Genomic DNA, 12,265 nt, shown 5'->3' with positions numbered 1-12,265 from the left:
TTGATTAAGCAAAATGTACAAGTTGCTATGCTTGGACAGCTCAACACAATGAAGACATCCAAAGAATCATGGGATATGTTTGCAGCTCTTTATGAGTCTAAGAAAACATCCAAAATTCTTCTCTTTGGGTGCGTTTTTGTTGAAGGCACTCTTCTTGGTGTTTTGACTGGATCGTATGTGAGACTCATATGTGTGTTTTTGGTTTTTAAAATAGTTTTGCTTTTTCAATATGTAAATAATCACCCCTGTGCTATTACCTTTGATTCCCAATGCATGGGCTGGGTTCCTTGATGTTGTTTGATTTTGTGCACACCTAAGATAAAGCACACCTTTTCTAATTGCAAAGTTTTCTATTCGGTTTCCGATGGCCTTTTGTGCTTATACTCGTATGAATGGCTTTTTTAATGGTTCTTCACAATCTTGGGGCGATACAGTTGCATGTATCGATTTGGGGTGTAGATACATATATTGATAAAGTCTCTTGCGGGTTCACCATCTTGGGATATGCGATACAGTCCCAAGCTATATTTTGTGATACAGCCGCAAGGTGGCTGACTATTCACCGTAAGATGTAAATATTCGATACAGTTGCAAGGTGCCTAATTGTTCACCTTCTTAGATTGATACGACAATTCCTTGATTCGTTGATATAGGTGGTAGATTCTTATATTGTATGGCACAAGTTCTAAATTTGTGATACGGCCTCTTACGGAGCTCTCGTTATGTATTTAAGCTTTGTTTGGTTCTGTTGGAAGGTGTTTGTAGCTTTAGTGGCTTATAAGGTTTCTCATTCTAACATTTTTTTGATATAGTATGTTAGTTGGGTTGTCTTTAATAGCTTTGTTTAAAAAGTTGTTTTGGTTGTTATTATATATGTTTTTCTTTGAAATTTTTATGTTAACTTATCATCTTTATGTTTAGTTAGTTAGTTATATCATTAAGGTCTGATATATATTATATCCAACCCTGTTGAATTAAGTGTTGTGAGTAGTTTTGGTAGCTTATATATTTATCTTTACATATATTTATTGGGCAACTTATTGGTTTACCTTTAATACACATATGAAAATTTATATAAGCTTGTGGTTTAATGTCTAGTTATTGGTACCTTAAAAGATTAAAATTGTTTTACTAAGTCATAGGTTTAATTTGGTACCTTGAATATATAATATTTTAGTCACTTGTACATATGATTGCTTTGGCTAAGATGTATAGTACAATTTTGTTAAAAGAATATCTTTGTACCCTCTACTTCATATTAACATTACTTGTTTTTTCTTGATATAGGCCATTGCTTAACACTTGGCTTTCTATAAGTTGCACACGTAATTAATAATGTTATGATAATTTTTCTAATTGAATAATCATGGTCTTTGCTTGAGGACACCATTCAGAAAAGCTTTCTGATATAGTTGTTGTGCGTAGTAGTGAACAAGTGTATAGATGATTATTTGTTTAATGTTTTAGTGCTTACCTTGGGAAGCTCTATTTGTGAGTGTCCATAGTGTTCCTTGGAAGTACTATATGGTAAGGTAATTTGGTAGAAGTGCTTAATTACCCATCTATCTTTTAATCTCTCTTAGTACCTTTGTTACTTTGGGATTGGTTATTTGTGGAATTCCCCTCGCTTAGAACATTATATTTGAAGACTTATCTTTTAATTACTCATGTATGTTTTTATATCTCGTAGTAGCTTTGTTGATATTATACTGCTAAGGCTCTATTACCAAACAATAATGCTATTGGTTTTTTGAAAAAATATATTTCTATTCATTTGATGTATTGTGTAATTCTGGTCTAAATGGATTGTATGGTCATTTTATTAATGGGACTTTTTATATCCAAACTCATATCTACCTATGTATGTATATATCTAAGCGGGACAAGAACAATGATTTTAGGTTGGTGTTGCACATGGTTCACGCAGCTAAACCCCCTTCCCCACCTTCAACCTCCACCTCTCTTCCCACAACCCTTCTATCCCCTCGCCCAGGCACAAGAAGATGACAAGGAGGAGGTTTGAACATCATTGATGCCCGTCCCTTTGTCCTTTGTCTTGCTAATCAATGCTCTGTCTAGCCCCCTCAATTGGTCAAGGGAGCTCAGGTCTAAATAGGTCCCCATGAACTTTGTTGGCATGGAAATGGAGAGAACCCTGGGAGCTAAACCCCTATTGATCAAAAGACCATGGTTGCATCCTGGTTGCATGTGGAAAAGGTCATCCACAATTGGGAAAATGATAGTCTCATGGTACCCACGGGAGGAGGCTACATGGTGGACATGCCCTTGGAGCCCCCCCTAAAGTTTGAGAGCAAACCAAAAGATCATTATAGTGCCTAGATTGTGCCAAAGGTAGAACAAGATGTAGTAAGTCCTAATTGTGGTCCGATGTTGTCTTGATAGCAACACTCATCACTCATTGGCTTGGACATGAGTAGAATTATGATAGTCCAATTTGTCCCAAATAATAGGAATCTTCGTTGAGGTCATGGATCCGTGGAAGAAAGACAAGTCAGCTAAAAGCTTGTTTCTAAGGTTTAATGGCCAAAAGTTCCCTACCTAGCAACTTGACTCATTTACACTTCCTACAAACATCATCATTTCTGGAGCAGAAAAGAAACTGAAAGCCAATGAACCCGAGAAGATGCCTACCTGGGAGCAACGAAATGAAAAGGTTGTTGGAATATTGGGTAAGGCTCTTGGCCCAGATTACTCTTACCATATCGATGTCAAAAAGAATGCAACAGACAATTGGAGATTGTAGAATCTTTATTTGGAAGAAAAGTGAATAATTCAAAGTCCTTTTTGAAGTAAGAGTTGTTCTGCTTTCAAATGGGTGAATCTAAGAGTTTTGAAGTAAGAGTTGTTCTACTCTCAAATGGGTGAATCTAAGAGTCTAGGCACATGTCTCAACTGAGTGCACCATATGGATCACCAATAGCCCAAGGATCCATAGTGTCAATATCATTCCACAAACCCCATGGAATAGGGCTGCTTTGTGCCCATTCTTTTCCTGTTTGTATACTGCACCCCCTCGCTTACTCACGGCCCTGGCCACACAAATATCCAAAATTGGTTAAAATTTTACGAGTAAGCTCAAAGAGTCTTGAGTTTAGTGATATGGTTGCATTGTTTCTAAGGAAGAAAAATGCATGGAAGGAAGCTTTTCAGTTGCAGAGCCTTCCTATACCATGAATTGTAGCCAGCGAAAGCCCATAGCAATGAAGGAGAAGAGTAAAGGGAAGGAGCTGTGGAAGTGCCAGTATCAAAAGACATTTGATTCTCAAAAGAAGCAAGAGAAGAAATGTAGCATGGAAGACTCTACGAGTTTGTAGGATTGGTATTGGTAAGGTACGGGGTGCAGTACACGATCATGGTTTTGGTTCGGAACACCCTCCCGCACACGAACATTTTGATGAAATTAGCGGAATGGTGCTATCTTCTAGTGGAATGGTGCTATCTTCTAGTGCCTGCATGTTCGACAACCAGGTAAACAAAACCAGTTCTTCGTGCTTGATGAAAGTGTCATCTCCGGCCAGGTAATGGAACAGCAACAGGTCAAGGCAGGGCAGATCCCCATTTCTGTGTCCACCTGCACGGGCTCTGGAGAATGTTGTTCGTCTTTTGTGAATGGCTGTTCGAGAAGGGAAGCAGGAGAGTTCGTGTACAAGGCATGCACGTTCGGGAAGCCAAAAGCTGTTGCTCGTGTGCTGGACCTGTGTGTTTGCCTACTAGCCCTGGCTGTTCGGCTCATGGTGCCAATTCCTTGGAAGCTGTCCTGGAAGCTGTGCGTAGCAACTTTAGATTGTTTGGGTAAGCTTTTAATGTTGGCCCAACATATTGTGCTGCCTGCAAGACGATTTGAAACGGGCTCGTTTTTCAAAAGCCCCCCAAAAATTTGAACGAGCCCCCCACATTTGGACATCTTCCACAATTCAAAAGTGTCGTTACATTTGAAAGCTCCCTCTCAAACTTCCCCACCAGATCTGCTCTTTATATAAACCTCTTGTTTAAAAATCACTAATCACAGCTTTTGCACAGAATTAAGGAGTCCTTCCTTTCACAGGTAAAAAAGGTCTTTCTTTTTCCTCTACGTACTCTGTTCCTCCACACATGGTGACATCCTTCCCTTCCTCAGCTCCCTTTTCCTCCATCTTTCTTTCACATAGTCTGCCATTGCTAGTTTTTATCTTCTTGTGGAGTGTTGGGGAGTTTGTGCACGCCTTCTCTTGGTGGCCCATCTATCTGCATCAGGCCCATTCGTTTGCTGGCCATCTACCACAAATACTCCTTTTGCACCAGCTTTGCTCCTTAGGCTTTCTTTCACACAATATGTTTCCTGTTTTTTATTCTTTGGCCACATGAACCACGTACTTACTTCTGGTTTCTTGATGTAGGAAGTAGAGCCTGGTACTCTGGGTCTACGGATAGCAGCTCGTAAATATGGTATTGGACCATCCTCCTTGGCTGATTGGTTAGATGGACGTACAAGCACAAAAAAGAGGGGTTCCAGATCCAGTTTTGTCCCATGTGGAAGAGAGAAATAGTTGATTAGGAAATTCAACATGCTACAGTTGCGCAACCCATTACTATTCATGATCTCAAGCTGATGATTTCAAAGATATGTGAGTTGAGGCAAACTCCTCAAGCAACAGATGGACTTCAAGCAACAATGGAAAAGAATGGGCATAGGAAGCCGAATTCCATGGGGGTCTATCTTCTCTGTGGAATGATATTGACACAATGGATCCTTGGGCTATATGGTGCCCAATATGCTGATCCCTGGAACATGGAAGGTAACCATAAGTGGCACAGCCCTGCATTTTATGACTCGGAGGCTACAACGAGTGAGTGAAGGGCAAGAGGTCTCAATGAGCAAGTTTTGGGCAGCTTCTAATTGATTGCATAACTTAGTGCAGTTTTGGAATTACTAAGAAGTTGAGCATCCAAGCTTGTCAGCCTTCTGAGAATATTTTGGGCAACTTGTAAGTCATAGCAGAACACAATTCATTTTGTCAATTACTAGGAAGCTCATTTCCAATCTTGTAAGCCTGCATAATAGTTTTGTGAGTCTTACATGTTACATATAAGCATGTTGTGATAGTACTACGAACAAGAGTTTCCATTGTCTTCTGTAATAAAAACTTCAATTAAGACATTCTCCTGTAAGGTCTCATGGTTGGAGAATGTCTAGACCTAGCAACCAGAATGGGTTCTTCTTTTTTACGGATTGGAAAACATGGAAGGATGGCATGTGTCCTTGTTGCCATGTGGTCCCCACCTCCTAAACACATGAAATGATGCCATGTGTTTTCTTCCACCTAAACCCTCATTTTTTGTTAGCACATGGCGGGATGGGAATAGAATAGAAATATGCATGAGACCACCCTTTCCCATTCCCATCCTATTTCTTCCCACATGCTAAGCCCCTTGGGTTTAATGAGAGGCACTGGGAGCCAAACCAGATTTGCAGAACTTGTAAGCTTTTTGAAGGTAGAGTGCCGTGGGGCAGCTGTATCAGGAGTAGTTTGAGGACGTATTTATCTGTCCCCTCGTCTTCAAGAAACAGAATTTTGAAACTCAATATAGAATGTGGTGGCAGAAGGTTTTTAAGCTTCATAGTAAGAGTTGACGAATGCCTTTTTGGATGCGAAATCAGATATGAGATATTGACTTTCGAGGTGAGGATGCATGGACATTTGAGGTGCATAGAAGGAAATTTGGTAGCCCCAAGGATACACTCAAGGAAAGGCATTGAATTCAATGAAACCTTTGCTCCTGTTGCCACTATTTTCTAGGCATTAGTTATTGGCAGCAAAAAGACGACATAGTTATGAGCCCATGCTTATGGGATTATTCTCCCCTATCCATGTGTCAAACAGTGCCTTCATGAGACATTCAAGCTTCGAGCCAATTAACCAATTGTGTGCCTCGAGGGGCGATGGACAGTGTCCAACAACAATCCCCTCATTGGCCAAGCACCAAGGAACAAGCGTTGACCACATCACAAACAAGGGTAGCCAACACAATGCAAAGGGTTGTGTCGGAGGGCTAGGCCGACACAATGCACTGCGTTTGACACAGCAAAGTCGCCCCAAAGTGCAGCAAGTGAGCAGTCACAACAAAAATTGCACGCCATAAACAACTGATACGGGCCGTCTCATAAACTGCATATTCACCAAAATCAGTGTCTGCCTAAAATCTGCAGGTCGAGCCTGCTGTAGGCTGCCAGCAGCAGCCCCAAGTTGCACCGTGTACGAGGGGTCCCACTCCCCCGGCCTTGCCGTGCGTGCCTCTCTTCAGTCCAAAAAGGCCGGCGGGATCTGAAGGCGAGGCTACAACAACAAGTATTATATGTCATGCTTTCCAGGGTGTCACCCATGCTTATGGGATTATCCCCGTCTAAGTGTCAAACAACGCATTCACGAGACATTCAAGCTTCCAGCCAATTAACCAATTGCATGGTATGAGGGGCGATGAACAATGTCGCAACAACATGAATCTCCTATGCAACAGCAACAACAGCAACCAGCCACCTCTATGTAGCAACAAATGGTCCCTATGTAACAAGTTCTACCACATCCAATGATGCATAAGTTCTTGCATTTATGGCATGCATGAATCAAATGTTGCCTCAAAAACTGTCACATGCACCCCTTCAATCTTTAAACGATAAGCTGCGGCGAGCCCACTGAAAACATGCACAGTTCAAGTTCAAATTCTACTGACCATGTAAATGCAGATGATAGTTAGATCACAGCAAACTTGATATAAATACCTAATTCCTGCAGCAGCAATGGCTACAGATCCAAGAGCAGGTTCTGCAATATACATGCTTCATCAGTAGTGACCTAGTACAGAAACCAGGTCCAAAATAACCATTTACAGTGAGAGACCTGACAAAGAGCACTGCTTGTGCCATAATGTGTCAGTCACCTTTTCTTTAAGTATATTATTTACAGGCTTTTCCATCATCGTCTGGAAAATCATTATCAAAAGAAAAGGAGCTATCTTAAGAAGCATGCAGCCAATGGGGAATAAATGAATCACGCCCCCCTGGTTGATTCTACTTGGACATGAAAAAAATCCTCCAATTGTGATTGTTCGTAAGAGTGCAACAGATCATAATCATGCAATATGTTGACTGTAAAATTATTTTGTAGTACCATTGCCAAATGATTGTGCTCCCTTTCTCTACATTCAACCTTTTAGGTCAACGGAAGACAGGTGTGGCGAACTCCCAAAGCTCTGCTGAATGGCCTTTTTTAAGTCCAAAGGCAATTCTTTATTACTATAAATGATTTTTATTTTGGATCCATAGGGAGTGAAAGATAGCTTTATGGAAATAGGAGACATGGTCGAAGGAAGGAACATCACAGGTGGAGGAAACACATTGTATTGCAAGGGAGGCACACAACAACTGAATGAGGAAAGCTACACTAAATCCTGGTATCCCAGTACTGGACAAGGTAATGTGGCACCCACACAACTAAGTAAATAAAATCTAGTCTACCCCCAGGTGAGCGAGACCCTTGAGTCCACACTTAAGATACAGGATACACAATTTGGCCATTGGCCAGAGCGTATCCTTGCACCACCAACTCCACAACTAATAGGACATTCATTAAAGTTCATTCCCCCTGATTTAGTCTATGTGGTTGTAGAATGCTTTATCGTTCTGTAATCGATCCCCGATGCATTTAACCAATCCTTGTCTTGGAGGCTCAATATCTCTTTGCACAATTTGGGAAGTGCCTGGTGCTTTTCTTCCATAGAGAGCAAATCCTGCTTCTTAGCACATGTCGATATGTTTGGTGGTCTTTGCCAATTCAATCAAATTGGAAAGGGGACCTATGGTGGTAGAGCAGGCAACAATCTATGCAGACAGATGGCCTCACATACTACTGCACTTGCTACCATATACTCTGCATTTGTGGAGGACGCAGACGAGTACAATGAAGACAATAAGGCTGGAAGTGCACAAATCCAGCCCCTTTCAACCTTGGAAACGGGCACCACTTTGGAGAGAAGAGTACATTGGAAGGGGGAACTCTGGTACAGGCAGTAGACAAGCAAATGGGTAGAGAAGAGGTCTGTAGATCTGCTGGAATGGATGGAAGTACACACAATTCAACCCCTTTGCCACCACCAAAAAGACTAGAGCCGGAGGAGAGATGCATAGGAAGTCATGGCACGATTTCCAAGAAATTAGAGAAGGGTGGTGCGATCGCTGTATGGAGCAGAGCAGAAGTGCAAATGAAGAGGAGAGAGGGCTGGGAAGGGGTTGTCACTTGGGACCGCAACCATTTTCATTCAAGGCATGGCACAGGCACACTTTCGAAGTTGACGTGTCCCTTCGTCACTTCACATGTCACTTGACAGCAGGCACATGTAAGAAGCCTTTGCACAGGGATCCAATCAGGACTGATTGAGCAAACCCAAACTACACCAGAGTCTCCTGGCAGCAGAACACTTACAGGCATTCACTCTGAGACAATAGAGGCATCCATCAATAGGGCACCTCAGAAAATCAAAAAATGCAGCAGAGGAATTTTGATCCAGCAATGATTATAGAAAGAGAAGTGGTTCAAATTCCAGGAATCTCTTGCAAAAAACCTTCAGAAAAAATAAACAAAATTTCCCATCTATAGAGAATCAAAGTGACTTCGATTCCAACAGTACAGGGTACCTAGTCCCATACCTGAGTGATACCTGGGTCAAAATCTGATAGCAAAACCACCAAGCATCAGGAGGACCATAATGGGGAGAACTAGCAAACCAACTACTGAGCCACTGATCCTGTGTAAAGGATCACCCTCCGAGCCTGAGGCTAGCCAAAGACCAGCCACTGTCCTCCCCACGACCCCAGCATCCCATACGGTCTTCTTGTTCTTTGTAAGGTGTCTTCTGCCTGCATCTTATATTTGTGATCCTTGGCAGAGTGCTGGTGTCATTGACCAGCAAACTCAGGCATCTTTCTAACAGTTTGTAAGAACATACTGTTGGGGTATCTGGCTTTGACTTTGGTGATGGTATGCATTGCTTTCAAAGCCTTTCTAGGTTAAAATGTTGTAAATCATAGCAAGGAACTGTTGACTTTTCGTGTCCATCTTATGTTGGCACCTGCGCAAAGCAACAAATTTCTCTATTTTGATTCCAAACCTCTGATTTTTTCTGCCAGGTTTAATTCTTGTGATGCAAAGCAAGCAATTGTGACATTTCATTTCTGTTACTTGCTGATATGGATTTGAATGTGCCCTGCTTATAAGTCTCCCTAACATTGCTAGCCTTGCAAAGTGTGGATGATCTTTCCCAGATGACTGCTATGGTGTTGCTACGCAGTGCCTGGAAATTGTTAACAGTGAGAATATTTTTGCACTGAATCCTCCAAAGTGCATCCCATGATTAACGAATTTTAAGCAGATTGTAGCAAACTCTTTTGGGTCTACTCACAGAATGACTTTAAATAGGAGATATATCAAATGAACTCAAGCCACCAAGTGGAAACGAAGGTTTGATCTATGTATCAAGAATAGTACCCCGTGACAAGTCCCAAGAAATTGCTTTGCCCATCTGACAGTTGCACGTTAAGTGCTAAATGATCACAGCTAAAGCTCAAGACTTTGGGCAATGCCTGATAAACTCTACTGTTTGTGAAGATCCTTGGCAAGTAATAAATCTGCCTAGTCATGTTTGAACAATCTCATGCAGACAGACAACTCTCACATAAAAAAGTGAATTGCACTAAGCTATGTATTTCCACAGTAATTATGTTCTTCACATCTACTTCTTACAAACTTATCCATTACACAGATATCCTCTTCACTGTATGCGTAAGAAAAAGCTTTCAAAAATTATGATCAATATCAGCCATTACACAAATATCCCGAAACAGTTCATTCCTCAAAATAGCTTTCAACGTCCTCACCGTATGCGTAAGTGAGAGCTTCTGAAAAAACTAGCCTTTGGCTTACCTTGTAGCTCCAAAATGGCTTTGGCTTGCTTCTCTCGAGAAATCATCAATTGAGCTTTTGGGTCTTCTAAAGAATGGAGGACATGCGCTTAATAAATTAATGCCAATTGAGCTTGTAGGTCTTCTTTCGAGAAGCCATTCTTTAGAAGACCCAGAAGCTCAAATGCCCTCCATTCTTTAGAAGACCCAGAAGCTCAATTGACATTGATTTATTAAGCACATGCCCTCCATTCTTTAGAAGAATCAGAAGCTCAATTGACATTGATGGCATCAATTGTTGCTCGTGGTCCCCAAAGAATGCAACCCAAGAAGCAGTAGGCCGGCCCACCCCAAGATGTGCAATTGCTGTTTCTCTGGCTTCAGTGAACATGATCCGTAGGAGATTCTGAGTCATGCACATGTCCTCCATTCTTAAGAAGACCCAGAAGCTCAATTGACATTGATTTATTAAGCACATGCCCTCCATTCTTTAGAAGACCCAGAGGCTCAATTGACATTGATGGCATCAATTGTTGCTCGTGGTCCCCAAAGAATGCAACCCAAGAAGCAATAGGCCGGCCCACCCCAAGATGTGCAATTTCTGTTTCTTTGGCTTCAGTGAACACGATCCATAGTAGCATCTTCCTAGACTGATCTCTATCCTTCTTCAGCTCTGCAACTTCATCTAACATATAGCCTAGAACAGCTCTCAAATCCTCATATTTCTTTCCAAGCTCTGTGTTCCGTGAATCAAGGTCTGTGTTCCATGATTAAACACCCTTTCTGTAATTGTGCGACATTAAGCATTGTAGGAGAATGCAGCGACGGGAAGCTCTTGGCAACCCAAAGCAATGGAAGATGTCGATGGAAATAATCTCCCCAAAACATATTCAAGAACCTTTAGTAGGAGAAACAAATCTATCCGAGCAGCCTCGAAAATTCTCAAGCCACTTGATACCTCTCTTGCAGGCAAGGTGGGAGGGGAGAAACGGCAACCTTGAGAAGGAGCTAGTGGACGATGCTATCTTTGAGAGGAAGAGGCAAAAATGCAGAAAGCACAGACACGAGGGAGGAGTATGTACCTGACTATGTATGTGTGTGAGAGTAGATTGGGAGAGTGTCAATTGCCAAATGGTGGCAGAGAGGAGTAGACCTGTAGTAGGTGAGCAAATTGAGATCAAACAAAAATAAGTTTTGCAGCTTGGCCATCAATAGAAGACTCTGGTTGTAGAGAGAAAGAGGACCAGTCCAATTTGCAACAAAGAATGCATGCCGCAAGAGGCTTTGCTTAACATCATGTAGTGAGCATGCAGCACTGAGCCATAATAGGCAGCTAATAGAACAGAAATAATATCTTTTCAAATCGCCCCTATTTGTCCTCTGAGTAGCTCCTTCACAAGTGCACAAACTTTGAACATGATGGCAAAATCTATAAACAGTGGTGAAATCTACAAACAATAGCTCCAACAAGCATCGCCTCTCCCTCTTGTGAAAGTTTTGCCCCAGAAAGCACTGTCCATTTTAGCTAAACCTGTGAGTTCATCTAGCAGACAATGCAACCTGTGCAAATTCCTAAAAGGGTGTTGCAAAGCAAGAAAGCAGTGACGTGTTTGAGGAGAAATGAAGCAACACAATCCAGTCTTGAAGATGGCATCAGAACTCTTGAAAGACATCTTTCCGTGATGTTTCAGCAGAATATTGCCTGCAAGTATTAGCACCTTCGTTAAGCTTCTTATGAAAGGTCGGCATGGTAGCGGATGCTACAACAACCGTAACGCTCCTCGAATTCCAACTCACGCATACAACTAACCAGCTCAATTAGAACTAACCAACCGACTAATTTTGGTCAACTTGACCAACAACAAAGCAATTGCAACCTCGGCCAAACCACACCAACTCTCCATAGCCCCTTAGCAGGGGAAAAAAAATAGAGAGCTGTGTACTAAGGCCAACTTTTGCAGTAGAAGATTACCTCCCAAGGTCACACAATAGTTGCAAATAGATCACTTTGTGTGTACACAGCTGGATTAGGCCAACTCCTACAGCAGCGGAAGATTATGTCCCAAGGTCACACAAGATCTCCAATCTCTTTCCTTAGGATCTCACATGTGCAAACTACTTCCACCCCTTAGCTTAATTGTGTTGAGCAAGTCCTTTCTCTAAATAGACTACACCCAAATAGAACCTGTAGTAGTAAACACTCATTTATTCCTTTTTCATTCCTCATAAACCAATCAATCCCTATAGCATAACCAACATTCCCCCATATCCTTGACAAGGTCAAATCCTTTATAGGTCATTTCTTGATGGTTG

At 41.7% G+C, this 12,265-nt stretch overlaps 1 protein-coding gene across 1 annotated transcript; it reads left to right on the top strand.

Moving 5' to 3' along the window:
* Nucleotides 1–3,211: 3,211 nt before the first annotated feature.
* LOC147898086 (uncharacterized) lies at nucleotides 3,212–4,964 on the top strand. Its single transcript, XM_087379911.1, has 2 exons — nucleotides 3,212–3,813; nucleotides 4,398–4,964. The coding sequence occupies exons 1-2, from the start codon at nucleotides 3,543–3,545 to the stop codon at nucleotides 4,439–4,441; spliced, it is 315 nt and encodes a 104-aa protein (XP_087236037.1). The 5' UTR covers nucleotides 3,212–3,542; the 3' UTR covers nucleotides 4,442–4,964.
* The last annotated feature ends 7,301 nt before the right edge of the window (nucleotides 4,965–12,265 follow it).

Source organism: Dipteris shenzhenensis, chromosome 9, assembly GCF_047967505.1.
Source record: "Dipteris shenzhenensis isolate YYH24624 ecotype China chromosome 9, Dip_SZ_1.0, whole genome shotgun sequence".
In the NCBI taxonomy this organism is placed as follows: domain Eukaryota; kingdom Viridiplantae; phylum Streptophyta; class Polypodiopsida; order Gleicheniales; family Dipteridaceae; genus Dipteris; species Dipteris shenzhenensis.
The sequence above is the reverse complement of the archived record's forward strand: the minus strand, read 5'-3'. Positions and strand labels throughout refer to the sequence as shown.